We start from the raw sequence: 25,888 nt of genomic DNA, 5'->3' as shown, positions 1-25,888 counted from the left end.
TCTAAAACGTTTTGATCTTTTGTTATTGAGTCAACTGTGGCTTCATCCTTTTGCAAGTTATCTAAAACGTTTTGATCTTTTGTTATTGAGTCAACTGTGGATTCATCCTTTTGCAAGTTATCTAAAACGTTTTGATCTTTTGTTATTGAGTCAACTGTGGATTCATCCTTTTGCAAGTTATCTAAAACGTTTTGATCCTTTGTTCTTGAGTCAACTGTGGATTCATCCTTCTGCAAGTTATCTAAAACGTTTTGATCTTTTATTATTGAGTCAACTGTGGATTCATCCTTCTGCAAGTTATCTAAAACGTTTTGATCTTTTGTTATTGAGTCAATTGTGGATTCATCCTTCTGCAAGTTATCTAAAACGTTTTGATTCTTTGTTCTTGAGTCAACTGTGGATTCATCCTTCTGCGAATTAATCTTTTCTTCTTTCAAGATATCTTCGTCCTTATTCAAGTCTGATGTGATTAGGCCAAAATCGCAAAACTTTGCTTCAGGAACAGTTTCAATTAGTTTTTTCTCGTCACTTATCTCTACATTAGACTTGAATTTCTTTTGGAATGGTGCCACTGGCTGTATTCTATCATGGTGTTCTGTACTGCTCCACGGCACTTCCCGGAAGAATGGCTTCACTGATGTTCTTAATGTTGGATCTCGTCGACGTTGGGGGACAGTCCCATAAGGCTGCTTGGGAGAATGTGAGCTAATTTTGTCTATTGATCTTTCACACTGGGTCGATGAGACAGAAATATTTTTACCAGTCTGGGAAACTTCCAAGTGTTCATTGTCGCCATTCACGAGTCCGTTCAACACGGTAGTAGCTGATGTTTTCACAGGTTCCTTACAGCGGAGATTGGCATAGTTGGCATTAAATGTAGTATTTTCCTTAGTGATTTTAGTTATAGCTTTGTCTTCCTCTGTAACATCGAAGAATTCTAAGTTTATATCTCCTTCATCAGAAGAAGTTTCCCATTCATCATCAGAAACAAAATCGTTTCCTCCGTAACCTATCACTTCTGGGCCATCTACAAAAGCTACACCCGACTTTCCACCTGACTCGTTCTTCTTTCCTGGAGTACGCATAATTCCAGACTTTTGTTTATTTAATAATTCCATATTGCAGTGACCATTCAAGTAATTATTAACATCACTGCTTTTCAGAGATATTTTCCTATCTGAAATAGTACTAGTATTGACTTCTTCTGAGGTAGAAGTAATTCTTAGATGTTTACCATTATAACCATTTTCTAATTTAAAAGGCTTTGGACTGTCTAAATCTCTGCGTTCAGTTAAAGATGTTTTCCAAGTAGTAGGTTTAAGCAAACACCTGGACTGATAAACTGTAGTTGCCTGAGAAATATATCTAGGGTTTCCATTTAGTCTTAACTTGGAAAAGACTTGATTTTTCTGATTGTTGGAGAGCTCTTCAACGTGGTCAGCTAAAGACTTGAAACAGTTGGAACACAGGTCTTTCTTCCAAGTATTCTGAACAAAGTTCTGGCAGATGGCAGACATCTTTCTCTTTCTATGTGGTTTAAGGGCTGTAAAAGAGCAAAAACAAGAAGAAAACAATGACCATTAAGCCTTGAAAGCATATGAAAGAGACAAAAATTAAAAAGATATTACTTACAACAATAAAGTATAATAAAGACATACCTAACTATATTAACAACTTTCATAAAATGGAAGGGACATGGATAACTGTATTACACTTAGCAACTTTCATCAAATGGAAGAGACATGGCTAACTATATTACATTTAGAAACTTTCATAAAATGGAAAACAGGGCTATCTATATTACACTTAGCAACTTTCATCAAATGGAAGAGACATGGCTAACAATATTACATTTAGAAACTTTCATAAAATGGAAAACAGGGCTATCTATATTACACTTAGCAACTTTCATCAAATGGAAAAGACATGGCTAACTATATTACATTTAGAAACTTTCATAAAATGGAAAACAGGGCTATCTATATTACACTTAGCAACTTTCATCAAATGGAAGAGACATGGCTAACTATATTACATTTAGAAACTTTCATAAAATGGAAGAGACATGGCTATCTATATTACACTTAGCAACTTTCATCAAAAGGAAGAGACATGGCTAACTATATTACATTTAAAAACTTTCATCAAATGGAAAACAGGGCTATTTATATTACACTTAACAACTTTCATCAAAAGGAAGAGACATGGCTAGCTATATTACATTTAGAAACTTTCATAAAATGGAAGAGACATGGCTATCTATATTACACTTAGCAACTTTCATCAAAAGGAAGACACATGGCTAACTATATTACATTTAGAAACTTTCATCAAATGGAAGAGACATGGCTATCTATATTACACTTAACAACTTTCATCAAAAGGAAGAGACATGGCTAGCTATATTACATTTAGAAACTTTCATAAAATGTAAAACAGGGCTATCTATATTACACTTAACAACTTTCATCAAAAGGAAGAGACATGGCTAACTATGTTACATTTAGAAACTTTCATAAAATGTAAAACAGGGCTATCTATATTACACTTAACAACTTTCATCAAAAGGAAGAGACATGGCTAACTATGTTACATTTAGAAACTTTCATAAAATGTAAAACAGGGCTATCTATATTACACTTAGAAACTTTCATCAAAAGGAAGAGACATGGCTAACTATGTTACATTTAGAAACTTTCATCAAAAGGAAGAGACATGGCTAACTATATTACATTTAGAAACTTTCATAAAATGTAAAACAGGGCTATCTATATTACACTTAACAACTTTCATCAAAAGGAAGAGACATGGCTAACTATATTACATTTAGAAACTTTCATAAAATGGAAAACAGGGCTATCTATATTACACTTACCAACTTTCATCAAAAGGAAGAGACATGGCTAACTATATTACATTTAGAAACTTTCATAAAATGGAAAACAGGGCTATCTATATTACACTTACCAACTTTCATCAAAAGGAAGAGACATGGCTAACTATATTACATTTAGAAACTTTCATAAAATGGAAAACAGGGCTATCTATATTACACTTACCAACTTTCATCAAAAGGAAGAGACATGGCTAACTATATTACATTTAGAAACTTTCATAAAATGGAAAACAGGGCTATCTATATTACACTTAGCAACTTTCATCAAATGGAAGAGACATGGCTAACTATATTACATTTAGAAACTTTCATAAAATGGAAGAGACATGGCTAACTATATTACATTTAGAAACTTTCATAAAATGGAAAACAGGGCTATCTATATTACACTTAGCAACTTTCATCAAAAGGAAGAGACATGGCTAACTATATTACATTTAGAAACTTTCATAAAATGGAAGAGACATGGCTAACTATATTACATTTAGAAACTTTCATAAAATGGAAAACAGGGCTATCTATATTACACTTAGCAACTTTCATCAAATGGAAGAGACATGGCTAACTATATTACATTTAGAAACTTTCATAAAATGGAAAACAGGGCTATCTATATTACACTTACCAACTTTCATCAAAAGGAAGAGACATGACTAACTATATTACATTTAGAAACTTTCATAAAATGGAAAACAGGGCTATCTATATTACACTTACCAATTTTCATCAAAAGGAAGAGACATGGCTAACTATATTACATTTAGAAACTTTCATAAAATGGAAAACAGGGCTATCTATATTACACTTAGCAACTTTCATCAAAAGGAAGAGACATGGCTAACTATATTACATTTAGAAACTTTCATAAAATGGAAGAGACATGGCTAACTATATTACATTTAGAAACTTTCATAAAATGGAAAACAGGGCTATCTATATTACACTTAGCAACTTTCATCAAATGGAAGAGACATGGCTAACTATATTACATTTAGAAACTTTCATAAAATGGAAAACAGGGCTATCTATATTACACTTACCAACTTTCATCAAAAGGAAGAGACATGACTAACTATATTACATTTAGAAACTTTCATAAAATGGAAAACAGGGCTATCTATATTACACTTACCAATTTTCATCAAAAGGAAGAGACATGGCTAACTATATTACATTTAGAAACTTTCATAAAATGGAAAACAGGGCTATCTATATTACACTTAACAACTTTCATCAAAAGGAAGAGACATGACTAACTATATTACATTTAGAAACTTTCATAAAATGGAAAACAGGGCTATCTATATTACACTTACCAACTTTCATCAAAAGGAAGAGACATGACTAACTATATTACATTTAGAAACTTTCATAAAATGGAAAACAGGGCTATCTATATTACACTTACCAATTTTCATCAAAAGGAAGAGACATGGCTAACTATATTACATTTAGAAACTTTCATAAAATGGAAAACAGGGCTATCTATATTACACTTAACAACTTTCATCAAAAGGAAGAGACATGGCTAACTATATTACATTTAGAAACTTTCATAAAATGGAAGAGACATGGCTATCTATATTACACTTAGCAACTTTCACAAAATGGAAGAGATTTTTGTACTCTATATTTACTTTTTCCTTTATGCTAGTAGAAACATTTTAGTGTATTTATTGATTTAGCCTAAACTAATATTCAGACAATTTCAGAAGTTTCTTCATCATACTACCTTTTAAACGACATGCCCGTAATGTACTTGCGAACTTAGTTGTGGGAACGTGACTTTCCCAACGGGTTTTTCTATTGTAGTTCGTTGCGTAGCAGTTCGGCTGGAATAGTATAGGCTTACGACGTTAAAAATCGGGTTTCGATGCCTTAGGTAGGAAGAGCGTAGATAGTCAACTTGTACCTTTGTGTTTAATGAAAAACAAACAATTAATATCATTTCATAACCACATGATACCTTATTAATATTTTGTTTTGTGACGGTTCGAAGCTCCTCAGGTGTGATTAAAAGCGATTTTGAGTTCTAGTTTTCTGATACCTTTTGCTGATTATAACAGAATGGTTATGTTAAAATAAAGCAGTAAAACTTATGTTAATCAGACACTGACAGTGAGCAAAGAGCTTCGGGCATTGAAACAGGTGTGACGACAAAAATCATAAGAATAGTGAAACCGATTTTTCACACAGAAAATAATTACATGTATACAACATTGAGAGTATTAAATAAATCATAGACACATGTTCTAATAATAGAGATAAAATATAGTCACACACATATTCTAATAATAGAGGTAAAACATAGAAAAACCACATAAATTTTATAATAATAAACGTAAAACATAGATACGTATCCTACTAATAATAGCGAAACGTTAACATACAGACGCCTATGCTAATAAGAAATGTAAAACAGACACACATATACGCTAATATTAAAGGTAAGACCTATATAATCAAACTAAATCAAAATTATTTACCTTACATATTTCTGTGTAAAACATTACTATACTATGTTCTCTAAAATTCTGTAACATGTTTTTAACCAATTAACGATGGGATAACAATAAATGGGTTATAGTTTTTTATTGGAAGAGAATCCTATTAACCAGGATTTATCGGAATCCTAAAGAAGAGGAAACGGAAAGAAAACTAGTCTAAGTCTAATAACTGTCATGGTTCACTATCTGCTGCTATTCCATGGTGAAGATTCTGTTAATAGGAGGGACAACAGAGCAGAAAAATACGTTCGAATTACAAGTTTACAGAGAACTAGACCAATGAAAAAGTTTATTACAGAGAACTAGACCAATGAGTAACTTTATTACAGAGAACTAGATCAATGAAAAAAGTTTATTACAGAGAACTAGACCAATGAGTAACTTTATTACAGAGAACTAGACCAATGAAAAAAGTTTATTACAGAGAACTAGACCAATGAGTAACTTTATTACAGAGAACTAGACCAATGAAAAAAGCTTATTCCAGAGAACTAGACCAATGAAAAAAGTTTATTCCAGAGAACTAGATCAATGAGTACCTTTATTACAGAGAACTAGACCAATGAAAAAAGTTTATTCCAGAGAACTAGACCAATGAGTAACTTTATTACAGAGAACTAGACTAATAAATACATTTGTAAATTATTTTTATTTTTGCTCGTGCAAGACATAAAAAACTTAATATTCGTACGTAGTTATGTTTACAGTCCTTGTAAGTAATCATTTATTTCCTGTTGATGGATTTTGTACGTAACGCATGCTAGTAATTATCTTAAAGAGCTGGAGACACTTTAGTGTGCGTACATTCAACATATTTAAATGTCTTTAGTCGTGTGTTTGTGGAAATGTTTCTGATATACGTCCTTTCGCTCACTTTACGTGTGTCAGAGATTAGTTCCTCAACTGGAATTGTACTATAGGGTGGTTCAACAGTAATTTTCCCCTTGTTTCCAATGGTTCTACGTATAGGAAAATTGGTGAACTAAAAAAATATTTCGTTTCGGTTTGATGCACATACTTAAAAATTAATCGACAAAGAACTTAAACTCAGCGAAGCATTTCTGTTGTACGTTACATTAAACACGTTATATTCAAAATTTGTCATTGTAAATGACAGGTAATGTAATTTTACAAGTTCTTACAAAAATTTTATTTTACAAGTTTTACAAAATTATATATTTGAAATGAAAAACTTGAAAATCTTTTCACTGATTTTCGCCTAAGTCTATACGAAATATTATTTTTGTAGATTTAAAGAGATATATAAATATGATTGAAGAGGCATTCATATATATAGAATGTCTAAAACTCCTCTCACTTTAACCTAATAAAAATCTAATTATGAAGTAACTCTAGTTTTGATTTTGTTTCACGTTATGCAATTTGCATGAACAACAATTCGGTAGTCCTTGGAACAAACATAATAGATCGCAGAAATCTAAGTGTTCCAAAAAACTTGTTTTTGGAGACTACAATGCCATACGTATATATATATATAGGTATATTTATGCGAAATAATAAAAAAAAAACACAATTAAAACTTAAAACACGTGCTAAACTGATTGAAACAAAAGATAATTTAGAACATTTCTGTCATTCAGCGTATAATAGTTAAAGTATATTTAGGTGTAGTTCTGGTTTTGGTCTGCAAGTAATAGAAATTTTTATTAGATTTTTTAAAATTTTCATTGGAATTATTGAAGACATAAACTTATGTATGAAATTTTACTCAAAAGCCAAACACGGTTTATATTATTTAATACATTTCACAGTAAGGAGTTGACGTGTTCTTCTAACATACATTCAGAATTTCTGTTCCAGATATTCGTCTTTCTATACAAACGATGCAAAACCATTATTTGAATTAACTTCCACGTGTCTAATAAGGCAAAGGTTCTCGTCGCCACTGGCTAAAGCAACTATTGTATGGGGCAGTATTCTTTAATCTTAGAGATAAATAGTTTTAAAATGTTTTGGTGTAAAATTAAAGTCGATCAGCTATGAAGAACTAAAAGGATAAAAAGGTTTAGAATGGCCTTGTAAGTAGCACCTTCTATTCGCAAACCGCAAAATGTGGGTGTTGCAAAGTGACGGTCAATCTCACTACTGTTGGATAGCCAAAGAGTTGGCACTGTCTAGGTGCCTCCCTCTAATCTCTCACTACTAAATTAAAGACTGCTACCATGTAAACCTGTCCAAGAAACATCGATAAACAGAAAAACAAACTTGTAAACAGTTTTAAAAGTAAATATATGATATGTTTTCGAATAAGAATGGAACATACCAATTTTGTGAACTTTAAGCGGGATATGAATATTTAGACTACATTATATTTGTAAGTTGCAAAGAAACTGTTAGCATATATTAATATATGTGAAAGAGAGACCGAAAGTCCAACATAAGTCTATCTGTCAACTATTGATTCAAATATTCATTTGTAAGTTTTCATGTATCACTTAACGAGAAAATGTACCTGACAAACAGCTGCCTCTTAGGACGTCAAACTCTCCTCAGTCACGCCGCCCATTCAACATAGATTCTGTAATTAACGATGCAATGGGTCACTGTTTTACCGAAGTTGAAAGAAACTTGCCCACATGTTTTAAGTGGGGCAGTAATTTCAAGCACATCCTCGTCGTGCAATGTGGTTTTAGATAGCTTTATTCGATGGCTACCACGCGCGAAACATTTTTCTTTTTGAGGTCACAAACAGCATTGTATATAATAAAAAAGGATGAGATTCAAAGCTTTGTTCTTACAAAAATTTATGTATAATTTTACAATATTTATTTTTATTCAAGAACATTCGTCATCTTCATAGTAACGTGTTTTTAGAGCAAAGCGTGAAGCTACTTTCAGTTTATTATCGGTGGTTAAATAACACTTCCATTGTTGATGTTTCTCTTCACATCCATTCACCACCAGATCTTTGTTAAGAAAGACATAATAATACCATTTCCACTTAAACTATTTAAAATGTGTGCATATGTCTTTTCTTTCCTAGCAAAGATAAAATAGAATATATGATGTAGAAGCCTAATGCTTCTTTGATGGGCTGTTACTTCTGCTGTCAACTACATTTTCACGTATTCAAGACTCATTAGCACATAGTCGATCCGATATATAAAACAGAATGATGACTCATGTACACAAATAAATTATTTTACGTTGATGTATTGATGATTGAAAAGGTCATAAAAACACATGTAATAATTATTCAAGATATTAAACTTCCACATCAACATCCAAGAACTGATATAACACTGATTATTTACTTTATTAAGCAAAAAAATAAAGTTCGTTTTCTATATAAGGATTTCAACTACTCTTTGACATTGTAGAACACTAACAATCAATGATTTCAACTACTCTTTGACATTGTAGAACACTAACAATCAATGACTTCAACTACTTTAACATTGTAGAACACTAACAATCAAATATTTCAATGATTCTTTAACACTGTAGAATACTGACAATCAATGATTTCAACTACTCTTTGATATTGTAAAACACTAATAATCAATGATTTCAACTACTCTTTAACATTGTAGAACACTAACAATCAATGGTTGCAACCACTCTTTAACATTGTAGAACACTAACAATCATTGATCTCAACTACTGTTCAACATTGTAGAACACTAACAATCAATGATTTTCAATAACTCTTTAACACTGTAAACGATCAACGTTTACGAGAAGCAGTGATGTTGTTTAATTACTAATCTATTTTGTCCACAAACTTTCCCTGGTGCTCTTCTGCACGCACTCCCCAAGATGTTGAAACGTTTATAAACAAAATGAACTAAGTGGCAATTTAATTATTCAACCTTCTGATGATGTTAAAGGTATAACCAAACCTGTATTTATAACACTATTACAATGTTAGGGGTATAAACAAACCTGTATTTATAACACTATTACAATGTTAGGGGTATAAACAAACCTGTATTTATCACACCATTACAATGTTAGGGGTATAATCAAACCTGTATTTATAACACTATTACAATATTAGGGGTATAAACAAACCTGTATTTATAACACTATTACAATATTAGGGGTATAACCAAACCTGTATTTATAACACTATTACAATGTTAGGGGTATAAACAAACCTGTATTTATAACACTATTGCAATGTTAGGGGTATAACCAAACCTGTATTTATAACACTATTAAAATGTTAGGGGTATAACCAAACCTGTATTTATAACACTATTACAATGTTAGGGGTATAACCAAACCTGTATTTATAACACTATTACAATGTTAGGGGTATAACCAAACCTGTATTTATAACACTATTACAATGTTAGGGGTATAACCAAACCTGTATTTATAACGCTATTAGAATATGTCACCAAAGAGTCATTTTTTTATTTGGATATCATTGCGAATAACTTAATGGGGTATCTATAGGTTCAAATGTTGCATTATGTTTGGCTAATTTATTATGAAAAATGAATGGTTGAAAATTGTCCGATATAGTTTAAACCTTATAATTTCGAAAATATGATGATGCCATATCATATTTTTCACAAATAAATCTGATACTTTATAATTTTAAAATTATTTCAATAATCAACATGAAAACATATTTTTGGTTGAAGAACAGACAGCTAACAGTTTACCGTTTGTATACACTACAACTGTTAATTTACGTAAAGCTTTTGACACAAAGTGCTTTCATAATCCAACTTTAACAGGTTAATATTTTAACATTTTTTTTTTAACTTTTGACAGTATCCAAATTAGAACTTAGTTCATCAGGCTTATATAACATAGTCTGTTATTTTTCCTCTTCTCATGAAGAAATACAAAACTTAAAGGTTGTTTGAGATTTCTTGTACTATTAATTGATAACGTTATTAAGAATTATTTAATAGGATTGTACATTTCTAAAACCAGTAAACAACCTGAAAATAACTTTATTGTATTTAACAGTTATATTAAGTAGAATTAAAGAAAAAAATTAAATTCACTTTGAATAATGTCATATAGCCCAGTATGGCCAGATGGTTAAGACACTTAACTCGTAATCCGATGGTCGCGGGTTCGAGTCCCTGTCACACCAATCATGCTTGCCCTTTCAGCAGTGGGGGCGTTATAATGTGATGGTCAATTCAACTATTCGTTGGTCAATGAGTAGCCCAAAAGTTGGCGGTGGGTGGTGATGACTAGCTGCCTTCCCTCTAGCCTTACACTGCTAAACTAGGGACAGCTAGCGCAGATAGTTCTTGTGTAGCTCTGCGCAAAATTCAAAACAAATCAATAATATCATTTAAGTAATTATTTTCAATAGAAAGAAGGATCCAAATTACGCATCGCCCTCATGTTATATATATAAATTAGCAAGTGTAACTACTTTAGCTCTGCAACACGTTTGAATTCACGTTTAAAAAGACTGTGTATAAGTAGTTGTTCATTCTCTGCCACTGCTTACAGGACTGTGACGTAAAAGTCGTTTCTAAACACTGGAGAACCGCTATGCTACGCGCTAATACTTCTAAACACTGGAGAACTGCTATGCTACGCGCTAATACTATGTGATATCAAATAATATTTAATATTGCCAAACATTAACAATCCACGATTTCAATCACTCTTCGATACTGACAAATAAGAAAACATTACTTCCACTCTTGATGGATTAAAATGTTGAAAACAAATGCTTTGTTAATCTCACATGTACACCTGCTTAATATCCACCAAACTGGCGGAATCTAATTCTTAAAACACAAAAAAAACTGTGATTTACACAATTTGGTGATGATTGTTGTGATACGATGTAAGTTTATACGTCACAGATATTCTGAGAATGTCATTGAGAAGCAACCTTTAGTTCTCAAAATTAAATACATTTGTAAACATGGAGATAACACAATGAAAAATAGTGAAGTTGAAATATATAACCGTATGTAGAAGTGGTACTTGTTGAAGCTGTTGTGCGTGCCCTATTGTTTTTATTTTAACTAGTTACAAAATGTTGTTCGTATCCTTTCATTTTTCCTACGTTACTGAACCATAACCAAGTATAATGTTATTAAAACCGAACTCGACAGTAGAATAGTAATTGCACAGCAGTACCAGAAACCAGTACTAGTTTATAACATCAGTGTAACAAAATATAAAGAAAAGATATGGCAAAAGTACTGAAACAGACAATGCATATGATAAATATATACTATAATATAGGTCGGTAAACTTGTAAGAACGTAATATAATTGTTGTAAACACTTCGTTTCAAAACATATTAAAAAAATCAAGTGGATTGTGTTTTATAAACTTGTACATGCTTAAAAGCTTGGTAACACCAGATAGATAGCCTGGCATGGTCAGAAGGTTAGGGTGCTCGACTACTAATCTGAAGGTTGAAGGTTCGAATCGTCGTCGCACCAAACATGCTCGACATGTTTTCAGCTGTGGGATCTTTATAACGTGTCGGTCAATCCAAATATTCGTTGGTAAAAAAAAACAACAATCAAAGTGCCCGCGGTGGGTGGTGATGACTAGCTGCCTTCCCTCTAGTCTTACACTGCTAAATTATGGATGGCTAGCGCAGACAGCCCTCGGGTAGCTTTACACGAAATTCAAAAACAAACTCTCGATAAATGTATATTACTTAACTCCAAATCTTTAGGGGGCGGGGAGAATGGAGATTTCTTCTTAAGATATGATATACTTCTATAAATAATAAAAACTATAATAGTTACTTTTTAGTGAGGGATATTGTGCACAAGGAATGAAGCACATATAGTTCACGTAGTGAATGAGGAATTTGGCAAGGAACACACTCAGACGACTACATTGCCAAGTGTAGTTTTGATTACATTTGATACAAGGATTTAGACAACTTATAAAATGTTTGGATTGTTTCCTTGTATCATGCCTCATACAGCTACAATTAGCATCGTTATCATTGTATATCAGGCAACTGTACAAGGACACTTTATAAAAACATGCCTTGCTAGCAAAAATGTGAACGTATTTGGACTGGATAATACGAACATATACTTTCGGATGTGGTCACTATTTATTTCTAAGTGATGTGTTATATAGGTTTGCTCTAGTTTATGCAACATTTACTGTGAAAACAACTTTTATAAATTTCCTAGATTTGTGGTTGTTTGCACTTTTAAAGCAAACATAATTGAAGCATTCAAACTATACTTTCCAGGGTTTGCGTGAGATCGTGATTATTATTTTAATGTGAAGACAAATTAATAATTAAAAACAAATATAACTGATTTTTGAATGTTAGGCTTAACAATAACAGTGTTGACAATAGGTTACTGGTATTTGGTACTGAGATTTATTTTCAAGGAATAACTATAAATACAGTGGTTAATGAATTATGCATTTACGGTTTGTTAAGTACAAACGATTTAGTGGCTTTTATTGGTGAACTTGGGTATGACATGTATCTTTAATGAAAGCTAATAATGAAGATGTGCAACTTGTATGTAGAACTTGTAGGTTGAAGGGTAAGATTGAGCCTATCCGAATTAAAGTAGAAGCAATAGATAAGGAAGGAGTGTAGACTATAGGAACTAGCAGGAGGATTTCAGTGGGAGTTTAAGCTTTTACATGCAAGGTTTGCTTTGGTTTGCTTTGAATTTCGCGCAAAGCTTCACGAGGATTGTGTGCGCTGGCCGTCACTAATTTAGAGGGAAGGCAACTAGTCATCACCACCCACCGCTAACTTTTGGGCTACTCTTTTACCAACGAAGAGTGGGATTGACCGTAACATTATAATGCCCCCAATTAAAGGGGGGAATGTTTGGTGCGACGAGGATTCGAACCCGCGACCTTCAGATTACGAGTCGAGTGCCTTAACCGCCTGACCATGCCGGGCTTATATGCAAGGAATACATCAGCCAACAATGACTTTCAAGAAGTTAAATAAAGCACAATTATTGCTAAAAGTAGTGAGTTTAATTGTAATGAGCCTATTCGGTTGAGCAAAAAAAAAATCAGCCTTTGGCTTCATCAGACTAGGAGCTATTGGAGAGAAAAAAACAAAATGGTCAAATAAGGATGTGGACGATAAAAAGGTTATAGTTACAGGTGATTCCTTGATAAGACATGTGGATAGAATAGTCTGTGGGATAAATAGGGAGAAAAGAATCAGATTATGTTGAACATGGACACAAGTGGAAGATATAACTGACGGAGCAGGAGATATGATAAAGGGAGCTAGTAGAGATGCAGCTTTTGTTTTGTGTGTAGGGCTAATGATGTAGGGAAAAGTAGACAAGAAGAGGTAATTAATAAGAACAAAGTGTTAATAATGGCATTTAAAGAAAAAACATGATTAATTTTATAAGCGATATTCCACACACTTAACTGTGGATATGTAGTTATAAGTTGGCTACCAGAGATAAATGCTAGGATGAGCAGTTTGGCTAGTTGAACTTGAGGGATCAGTTTAGTAGAAGAAGGGAGATATTTGAAATGGATGGTTTATATTTAAATAAGAGAGGGCTTTGTTGAAATGGATGGTTTATATTTAAATAAGAGAGGGCTTTGTTGAAATGGCTGATTTATATTTAAATAAGACAAGGCTTTGTTGAAATGGATTGTTTATATTTAAATAAGACAGGGTTTTGTTGAAATGGATGGTTTATATTTATATATGACAGGGCTTTGTTGAAATGGATGGTTTATATTTAAATAAGACAGGGCTTTGTTGAAATGGATGGTTTATATTTAAATATGACAGGGCTTTGTTGAAATGGATGGTTTATATTTAAATAAGACAGGGCTTTGTCTGTTTGCTACAATTATTAACTTGGCTGCAAAGGAAATTTTAAATTAGAACCAGATAGTAGTATGAGCCGAGATAAATTAAATACAAAGAGAATAAGAGACAGAGAATACTTTAAAATAGGAAACTGGAATAGAAATTGTTATAATGATTGGCCTAATTGTTGCTATTCTAATGTAAGAAGTATAAGAAATATCAGATCACTGTTAAGCACTGGTACAAATGAATGGTTTTCCTTTAATTTATTATATACCACCAAATGACACTGATAAACGTAGTAAGAAACTATAGGATAAAAATAATATTTCAGTTCTTAATGAAATGACAATTATGAGTGACTTGAACTTCAGGCATATAGATTGAGAAATGCTAGGGTTATACCATCAGTTAGAAAGGTTTATGGTATTTGTTCAGTACGACTTCACAAATTAATCAAGGAACCTTCTAGGATCAATGGTATTTTAAGTTTATATTAATCTATAGAAATGATGAGAGGACGGAAATTATGGAACATCGAAGTAATCTGTTAGATTCAACGTTTTGCTGCATACAGAGATAATGAATTATGATAGTTTGTTTACCAATTACAAATTTTGAAGGGATGTGACAAGAATTATCTCGTGTGAACTTGGTAGCTGAATTATTTAAAGCTGTTGATCAGATTTAGAGAAAATTCAAGGAAAATATATTCTTTATAAAAAGAAGAGGGTAGTCTTCATTTTTATAACCTTCTAAGTCTCCTATCATAGCAGCCAATAAAAATGAAGAAAGGTGGTGTAACAGGAAGTTTGATATCAAACAATTATGATGTGAAAATGAAATAATCAAGGTTAGGGATTTCTTTAACTACATTAAGGGTAAACAAAATATTGGATGTAGTTAGGGTCCTTGACAGATGATAAAGAAAGGCTTGCATCAGATGATTATGAGTTAAAAGTTGTTAAATTTTGCTTTTTTTGGTTGTTACTAACAATAATTTAAACAGTATTGCACATATTTTAACAGTTGATAGATAGAAATGAAATCAAACAAGATGACTGGAATAATTCTGTGATGGTTAAGAAAAAAAAGGAATGTTTAAGGAATGATAAGACTCCTGGTAATATTTCTCCAATGATCTGGAAGATGGTTAAAGATTAAATATGTGATCCAATTGTAACTATTTTTTTTTGTTAGTCCTTGCATAGTGGGCAAGGTACCAGAGGATTGGAAGTTAGCTAATGTAAATTCTCTTTTTAAGGGAGGGGATAAAAAATCATTCCAGTAATTGAAGACTTATTAGCCTTACATCACTTGATCTAAAAAAACATCATTCCAGTAATTAAAGACCCATTAGTCTTACATCACTTGATCTAAAAAACATCATTCCAGTAATTAAAGACCCATTAGTCTTACATCACTTGATCTAAAAAACATCATTCCAGTAATTAAAGACACAATAGTCTTACATCACTTGATCTAAAAAAACATCATTCCAGTAATTAAAGACCCATTAGTCTTACATCACTTGATCTAAAAAACATCATTCCAGTAATTAAAGACTCATTAGTCTTACACCACTTGATCTAAAAAATATCATTCCAGTAATTAAAGACCCATTAGTCTTACATCACTTGATCTAAAAAAACATCATTCCAGTAATTAAAGACCCATTAGTCTTACATCACTTGATCTAAAAAAACATCATTCTAGTAATTAAAGACTTATTAGCCTTACATCAGTTGATCTACAAAAATCTGTTGAAAAAACATTTTCTGAAGTAATTTACCAAAGTTTATAATTTTACTGGGTTTTAATTACAACAAAGGCAAGATAATGCACATGGGTTATAATTATAATTTGCAATATCCTTAAAAGTATCATGAAAGAAAAGAATCTTATTATAATAACTGATTAGTCTGTAAAGCTAACCATGCAGTTTCCTGTTGCTAGTGGTAAGATAAATAGATCTTAGGTTGAATTTACATAAATATTGAATATAAGTCTAAAGAAACTCTAATTTTATTGTACAGTTGTCGGTTAGGTCACATTTGGAGTGGTGTGTTTAGCTTAGGGTTTCTTACCTTAGGAAGATATTGAATTGTTTGATAAGGTTCATGAATGGTGTACTAGAAAGGTGCTTTGCATAAAGTAGTTGCCATATGAGAAGAGGTTGAAAACTGAAGAGTTTGGGACAGTCTGACTGAAATGTTTAAGATTGTAAATGAAATTGATAAATGCTCACACATGATGTTTCTCATACGTAACGGTGAGAACAGTAGTACCAGAAATACAAATATCAATTTTCATAAGATAGGAGTTATATTAAGCTAAAACAGTTTTATTTTTCTAACAGTTATTGGCCTTTGAAATGAGTTGTTCTCGGATGTTGTAAAGGCAGCAAATTTAAGTGAGTTTAAGAGAAAGCTTTGTACGTATACGAATGTTTAACTTAGCTTTAAGATTTTTTTCTTTTTTATGTTCTTAGTAATAGCTTTGTTTAGTTTAGAAAATGGAAACAGTCGAGATGAACCAATATGTTCCGTGTTGTCTCTAAAAGCTATTTTATTTTATTTATGTAAAGTTCACATAAACCAATTTGCAGTTTTCAAGAAAGTTCACAGTTTATAGAGTTAATTATTCATTTCTCTATACAGTTTACCAGGAATCTGAAATGTAATTTATAATAAGGTTACTTTATCATAGTTTTACAGTCTTACTAGGCTTTGCTTCTTGAAAAATTTGAAGTGCAAGTCAACCTTACTAAAGTCAACTGAGATAGAATTTGTAAACAACGTTTTTCTTTGTTTCTTGTAGGAAGTCCTAGGCTTAACCAACCATTCTGTTTACGTCAATGGGAATTACTTAGTTAATTCAAACAAAGTTCATATTTTAAGTTTAAAAGTTGTGAAACACAGTCCATAAACGTTCGACTTGGGTAAAGATTGTGTATCTTTACAACATTGTGTATGTTGTTATTATTACGTTGTTTTGTTTATACAAATTTGATAAAAGTAATTCTACGCCACCTATTACGTTTTCTTTCTCAGTTGTAAGTGTAGTATATTATGACAGTCAATAAACCGATTCCATGTCACTCATTGAGTATCTCTTTCATTATTAATTGCTATGTATTACTGAAATGATACCAGGTGTCCTGATTTATTTTCCTGTTACCCATATGACAAACGTGTTTTAGCTAATGCCATTTATAGTAGAGTCTCCGGTATGTTTTCGGATTTACAACGCTAAAATTAGGGGTATGATTCTCCTCGATATACACAGCAGCTAGCTCGGTGTAGCTTTGCTATAATAAAACACACATATTTATAGTGGATGCTCTCTATCAATAACATATTTGACACTAATTGAAAAGTGATCGTTTCAAGTTCAATGTAAGAAAACGTAAAACGAGGCATATTTAAAACAAAAAAATTGAACAGAACTTTTTCATACAGGTGTGATCACTGTGTCCATTTTGTAACTAGGATACTAGTTTTCTTCTTATACTGATATATACTTGGCTCTACGTAAGATACAGAAGTGCCTTGTCTCATGATGTTAAGTTATCCTGAAATTACTGGCCATTTTAGATAACAAACAGTGAGACGTTACTATAGAAGATGAATTACTGATTCAGATATTTAAACTCAATTAATACCAAACAAATACCGACAGCATAGTACAGAACGATACTTGGCCAGGATGTCACGTGATATTTTGTTCGAGACAAGATTAAAACTTTTACGTAGACAATGACACGACAGGTTGACGTTTGTAACAATTTATGTAGACACAAAGTAATATGTAAGCGGATATTCTTTCAAATAGCTATGTTGGTTGGTATTACATTTCTGGAAACGGATATGCACTTATCTATGGCGAATTTAATATAAACGTAATTTGCATATGTTGACCAGACACATATGTATTTAACCCACCCTAGAAAAAAACTAAATACTTAACAATGACCTGAAAAATATTTGTTACTATGTTTTTACCGTGTGTATCGATAACAATTGTATGGTCTACCAAAGGCGTAATAGGCGTTTAAATTTTATTTGGAAATTTGTAAGAAAAGTACAGCCGAATTTCAGTGTTCCTTTAAAAAGTATGAAACAGTTCTAATTTTCAGCCACTGGAGAATATTGAAGTCCCGAACTCAACCGTTGCTTTATTTAGATGGTTAATTTGTTGTGGCTCAGAGGTAACGTAAGTTAAATCCTATATTTTAATTAAATACATGAAAACAAAAACACGCTACAGTCATGTTAGCTTTCACACTACATTTGAAAGTGCAAGACGAAACATGTTTGTAAATAATCCAGCAAAGGTTTTACTGCTAACTTTTAGCCTCAAATAAAATTCAGAACCCTCCATTTTAACATTACTACTAAAGAAAATAAAAACTGGACGATTGATTATGTTAATTTTCACGAGTATTAACTATATTTTGCAAGAGAAGACAGTTTTTGACAAATACTAGTTCCTCTTTCCACTCGCATGTACTCAAACATATAATACCTGACAGTGAGAAATGTGTATGGAATTTCATTGATACAAGGATTACCTGTACATGGTTAACGACACTGATATACTGCGCATGTAGGTATCAAGTTATAGGTAGCTACGATACGATATCCACACTTTTGTATTGGAATAATGAACATGTGGAATCTATTACTAGCTAATCTACGATATCCACACTTTTGTATTGAAATAATGAACATGTGGAATCTATTACTAGCTAATCTACGATATCCACACTTTTGTATTGGAATAGTGTACATATGAAATTTATACTATTGTCAGTTTTTGCATATTAACAGCTTTGTATTGTCTCTACCAATAGCGGATACTATAAGAGTAAAATAAAATGCAAAGTAATTAACAATATCTTTTTCCTGTACATTGTTTTGAGTTGTTATTGTAATATAGATTGTTGTTTGAGATAAATTACTATAAAACCTGAACAGTTAGCGAAATGTCTGATGCGTGATTCTGATATTTCTTGTAAACAAATGATTTTTTCTGGATCTATATTATGTATGAAAATTTCATAGAAGCATTTGATTGGTTTCTTACTACTTTTGGAACTAACTTGATACTGATGTAAGTTAAGTGTTGTAAAGTATTGTTGTAAGTTAAACCTTATAAAGTACTGTAATAAGTTGATCGTTGTAAATTATTGTTGTAAGTTAAGGACGATAAAGTACTACTGTAATTATATGAAGTTTACTTGAATTTTAGTAATTGCTGTAGCAATTCTATAAAATTGACTTTAATGTTACTATTGTTAGTTGGTCTCAACTCACATAAAATCATATATTAAACAAAAGCTTTGAGACTTATGACACCTAATGTTTAGATTTATTTTAGTAAGGAAACCTTAGGATTAGTTTTGTAATTAGAGAAGATTGTTATTTTTAGTAGAGAATCTTTCACAGGAAACACAGGAAATTATCTTTTGTTTTCTTCAATTCGAGCGCGGTTTAAACTTTAATTCAAAATTTCCGAAACTTCCTTAACTTAGTTGTAATTCTATTTTATATTACAGCCCTTGTGCTTAAACTATTGATTTAACATGTCAATTAGCCTGAAAACTTTACGGTTTGAATCTCCTGTAAAAAGGTAGTATACGCTAAAGGAATACAGGTCAGTGACCTCTTGATCACGTGGAACTGATATCAAACTAATCCTTGTTACATCTCGACCTAACCTACACCAGTTTTCTTAGAGTAGAGTTGTATTCCACCCTCACATTCGTATGTTAAGTGTCTCTGACGTGACACTTAATAAGAATGGAGACCAATGATATTTAATTTGAAAATTTGTATCTCATTATTCAATTACAGTTACATATGTTTATTAAAATCTGAGAAGTATGGCTTGACTGAACAGCTTAGGAATATTGTATAGTTCTTTAAATTCAGTAATAAATAAGGACTACTTATCTTTAGCAGCATGTTATCAATATTGAAAAAAATTATAAAGGAAAAGTTTTGCATATTCATGAGTGATGGTAGTTACCAGAGAAAGTGTTACATGATTTCATGATGAATAATTACTGATTCTTCACTCTAATATTTCCCTTGTTTTAAATATCCATGAGTGATGGTAGTCACCGGAGAAAGTGTTACATGATTTTATGATGAATAATTACTGATTCTTCACTCTAATATTTCCCTTGTTTTAAATATAAAAATATCAAAAAAGAAACACCCTGAACTTTAGTTTATTATGTAACGGACCAATTGTGAGCTGATATTAAACTTAGCTGACATCGACGTCATTTGAAATAGTGTTATTAATTGTAAGGATGAAAGTTACATTAAGCCTTGTCTCGTCTTAACTTTAACGAGAAATTAAGTTTAGTTCATACATTACGAATTACTTTATATGCATCATACACGTTGTCGTTGGAACAAGTGCAAATCGAAATATATCGTGTTAGATATTTTTAGTCACCAGGTGGGACTCAAAATGCAAAAATATCAGGTTCGATTTCCCGCTGTAGATGCAGTAGGTAACCCTGTGTCGCTTTGCTTTTACAACAAAAGAACAAGTGAACATTCTTCTTAAAAACATATTTGGTTTAAAGAGGATTCGAACCAGCAACCCTCAGAGTAGTAGTCGAAAGCCTTAACCACCTGGCCCGGCATGGCCAAGCGCGTTAAGGCGTGCTACTCGTAATCTGAGGGTCGCGGGTTCGCATCCCAGTCGCGCCAAACATGCTCGCCCTTTCAGCCGTGGGGGCATTATAATGTGACGGTCAATCCCACTATTCCTTCGTAAAAGAGTAGCCCAACAGTTGGCGGTGGGTGGTGATGACTAGCTGCCTTCCCTCTAGTCTTACATTGCTAAATCAGGGACGGCTAGCACAGATAGCCCTCGAGTAGCTTTGTGCGAAATTCAAAAAAACAAACAAACAAAAACAAACTTAACCACCTAGCGGTGCAGGACAGTTTTATTTATAATGTTTACAACTGCCATTGTAAAGCTATTCTAGGTGGTAGGTATCTATTTGTTAATGTGAATGATACGTCCAGTTCAGATATTCTTATGGTTCAATGATAGCTATCCTTAATTTCAAATTACTGACCAGAGGAAAGGCAATCAGTCGTCATCACCCAACGACTAAAGTAACTAGTGTTAACTGAACTGACTGCAACCCTTATAACGCATTCACAACTGTAAGTGTGAAGTGTATTTAGTAGCACCTCGTTTCGAACCCAGTCCGAAAGAGTTCGTCGTTTGAACTTACATGTCTACTTTGGAGTGTGCGGTATGCGTGGCTAGAAACGTGTACGGTAACGCTCGGCCTGACACAATTGATAAGAACAACTGCTACTTGAAGACTGTATCAGGTGAAAGGTTAATATAAATTATTTATTTAGCAGAGCTTACTTCAAGTTATGTCTATCATACATGCGAATTTAGAATGTTAAAGTAATAAATTGTAAAAAGGATAATAATAGATTTAAATGTTAAACTGATTTTACTCGTACCATTATAGGCCAAAAAAAACCAAAAAAAACCCATTAATATAATATAAAGTTAATTTTCAAAGTCCTGTTTCAGCCTAATGAGGGATAATATGTGTACTATTAAAATATATTACACAACATAATTAAAGAGAATAGTTTTATATTGTCGAAATGATATTTATCATGTTTATTGATGTACTAGAAGTCTGAAGTAATTTTGTATAATTACTCATTTTGAAGGCAGTTCTATCCTTTACAGAACTATAAAAATGGTGTATAACTTCTGTATGAAAAAACACGAAAGAAAAACTAAAACAGTAATATTATGATACAAAAGGCATTGACTTCTCTATTTTGCAAGTTGGTCATTATTTTTAAGCAAAGGTCAAGGCAATGAACCGGTTTCTCTCGTAAAATTCTTGAAGCTTGTTCGAAACTACTTCCTCGTTTGGTCGTCGAACTTATAAGAGGAACATGACACTTCCTTTTACACAGAAGCGAACCTCCTAGTTCTCTTAGTATTCTGGCTATTAACTACTTTCTTTTACAGAGCAGAGAGTGAACATGAACATTGTGCACTCTTCCAGCTTCAAACCGCCCACAGAGCACAGAAATCTCAAGTTATCATGCTTCGAAAGTTTAATTTGTCATTCTGAACAGCTACTAGAGCAATTCTCTTCTAGTATATCAAAACGTAAATGTAAAATAAACACTTGGCTGGAAATCAAACCAGAGGTAACAAGTTTGTCTTGAATTTACTTATGATTTACGAAGAGAGAAAATACCGCAGATTAATTATATTTTATTAAAAAGATTTCTTCAACATATAGTTGGATGTAATAATTTAATTTTTACATCTTTACTATCACATACTACATAGTATATAGATTGATCTCTGATTCATTATAGTTTACTCAAGAGATTTCTTCAACATGTAGTTGGATGTAATAATTTAATTTTTACATCTTTACTATCACATACTAGAGAGTATATTGATCTCTGATTTATTATATTTTACTCAAAAGATTTCTTCAACATGTAGTTGGATGTAATAATTTAATTTTTACATCTTTACTATCATATACTAGATAGTATATAGATTGATCTCTGATTCATTATAGTTTACTCAAAAGATTTCTTCAACATGTAGTTAGATGTAATAACTTAATTTTTACATGTTTACAATCACATACTAGATAGTATATAGATTGATCTCTGATTCATTATAGTTTACTCAAGAGATTTCTTCAACATGTAGTTGGATGTAATAATTTAATTTTTACATGTTTACTATCACATACTAGAGAGTATATAGATTGATCTCTGATTCATTACATTTTACTCAAAATATTTCTTCAACATTTGGTTGGATGTAATAATTTAATTTTTACATGTTTACTATCACATACTAGAGAGTATATAGATTAATCTCTGATTCATTACATTTTACTCAAAAGATTTCTTCAACATGTAGTTGGATGTAATAATTTAATTTTTACATCTTTACTATCACATACTAGAGAGTATATAGATTGATCTCTGATTTATTATATTTTACTCAAAAGATTTCTTCAACATGTAGTTGGATGTAATAACTTAATTTTTACATGTTTACAATCACATACTAGATAGTATATAGATTGATCTCTGATTCATTATAGTTTACTCAAGAGATTTCTTCAACATGTAGTTGGATGTAATAATTTAATTTTTACATGTTTACTATCACATACTAGAGAGTATATAGATTGATCTCTGATTCATTACATTTTACTCAAAATATTTCTTCAACATTTGGTTGGATGTAATAATTTAATTTTTACATGTTTACTATCAGATACTAGAGAGTATATAGATTAATCTCTGATTCATTACATTTTACTCAAAAGATTTCTTCAACATGTAGTTGGATGTAATAATTTAATTTTTACATCTTTACTATCACATACTAGAGAGTATATAGATTGATCTCTGATTTATTATATTTTACTCAAAAGATTTCTTCAACATGTAGTTGGATGTAATAATTTAATTTTTACATCTTTACTATCACATACTAGATACTATATAGATTGATCTCTGATTCATTACATTTTACTCAAAAGATTTCTTCAACATGTAGTTGGATGTAATAATTTAATTTTTACATCTTTACTATCACATACTAGATAGTATATAGATTGATCTCTGATTCATTATAGTTTACTCAAGAGATTTGTTCAACATGTAGTTAGATGTAATAATTTAATTTTTACATCTTTACTGTCACATACTAGAGAGTATATAGATTGATCTCTGATTTATTATAGTTTACTCAAAAGATTTCTTCAACATATAGTTGGATGTAATAATTTAATTTTTACATCTTTACTATCACATACTAGATAGTATATAGATTGATCTCTGATTCATTACATTTTACTCAAAAGATTTCTTCAACATGTAGTTGGATGTAATAATTTAATTTTTACATCTTTACTATCACATACTACATAGTATATAGATTGATCTCTGATTCATTATAGTTTACTCAAGAGATTTGTTCAACATGTAGTTAGATGTAATAATTTAATTTTTACATCTTTACTGTCACATACTAGAGAGTATATAGATTGATCTCTGATTTATTATATTTTACTCAAAAGATTTCTTCAACATGTAGTTGGATGTAATAATTTAATTTTTACATCTTTACTATCACATACTAGATACTATATAGATTGATCTCTGATTCATTACATTTTACTCAATTCATTACATTTTACTCAAAAGATTTCTTCAACATGTAGTTGGATGTAATAATTTAATTTTTACATCTTTACTATCACATACTAGATAGTATATAGATTGATCTCTGATTCATTGTAGTTTACTCAAGAGATTTGTTCAACATGTAGTTAGATGTAATAATTTAATTTTTACATCTTTACTGTCACATACTAGAGAGTATATAGATTGATCTCTGATTTATTATAGTTTACTCAAAAGATTTCTTCAACATATAGTTGGATGTAATAATTTAATTTTTACATCTTTACTATCACATACTAGATAGTATATAGATTGATCTCTGATTCATTACATTTTACTCAAAAGATTTCTTCAACATGTAGTTGGATGTAATAATTTAATTTTTACATCTTTACTATCACATACTACATAGTATATAGATTGATCTCTGATTTATTATAGTTTACTCAAAAGATTTCTTCAACATATAGTTGGATGTAATAATTTAATTTTTACATCTTTACTATCACATACTAGATAGTATATAGATTGATCTCTGATTCATTATAGTTTACTCAAGAGATTTGTTCAACATGTAGTTAGATGTAATAATTAAATTTTTACATCTTTACTGTCACATACTAAAGAGTATATAGATTGATCTCTGATTTATTATAGTTTACTCAAAAGATTTCTTCAACATATAGTTGGATGTAATAATTTAATTTTTACATCTTTACTATCACATACTAGATAGTATATAGATTGATCTCTGATTCATTACATTTTACTCAAAAGATTTCTTCAACATATAGTTGGATGTAATAATTTAATTTTTACATATGTTGTATAACATATTAAATAGTATATAGACTGATCTCGCTATGTTATCATTTATATCTTGAAAAACCTCTAGAGATTTATTTAAACTGACGTAAGAAAAGAATGAAGTGAATTGTGAAAGATGATTTTTTATGTTTCAAACGCTGATGTGGAAAACCCATTCTGCTTCTTCACGTCTATGGAACAGGTGGTAAACAGGGAGTAAATTATTGACCGACTATAATTGGTGGATAATTCATTAAAAATTTGATATTTTTATTAAAGAGTTGAAGTTTGTTAATGTTAATCGAACAAATGAATCGTTTAAAACTACAATCTACTACGACAGTGTACATGTAAACATGAAAAGTGGAATCTTTCCTATAATAACGGATATATAGTGTCCATTCTCGAATATACCAATGTTTAACAAATGAAACGTTTAAAACTACTATCTACTACGACAGTGTACATGTAAACATGAAAAGTGGAATCTTTCCTATAATAACGGATATATAGTGTCCATTCTCGAATATACCAATGTTTAACAAATGAAACGTTTAAAACTACTGTCTACTACGACAGTGTACATGTAAACATGAAAAGTGGAATCTTTCCTATAATAACGGATATATAGTGTCCATTCTCGAATATACCAATGTTTAACAAATGAAACGTTTAAAACTACTATCTA

The 25,888-nt window shown here is 31.2% G+C and overlaps 1 protein-coding gene across 1 annotated transcript in view; it reads right to left on the bottom strand.

The window, feature by feature from the left end:
* Window positions 1–5: 5 nt before the first annotated feature.
* The window catches only part of LOC143248209 (uncharacterized), a gene marked incomplete at its 3' end in the record, with an annotated part of 49,492 nt that continues 23,609 nt past the window's right edge, over window positions 6–25,888 (bottom strand). The window contains exons 2-3 of the mRNA XM_076496641.1: window positions 4,629–4,808; window positions 6–1,543 (exon numbers count right to left, since the gene is read on the bottom strand). Of these exons, the coding sequence (XP_076352756.1) occupies window positions 6–1,517 (1,512 nt within the window). The remainder of the gene's footprint in view (window positions 1,544–4,628; window positions 4,809–25,888) is intronic.

This window comes from Tachypleus tridentatus, chromosome 4 (genome assembly GCF_004210375.1).
Source record: "Tachypleus tridentatus isolate NWPU-2018 chromosome 4, ASM421037v1, whole genome shotgun sequence".
Lineage (NCBI taxonomy): Eukaryota > Metazoa > Arthropoda > Merostomata > Xiphosura > Limulidae > Tachypleus > Tachypleus tridentatus.
The sequence above is the reverse complement of the archived record's forward strand: the minus strand, read 5'-3'. Positions and strand labels throughout refer to the sequence as shown.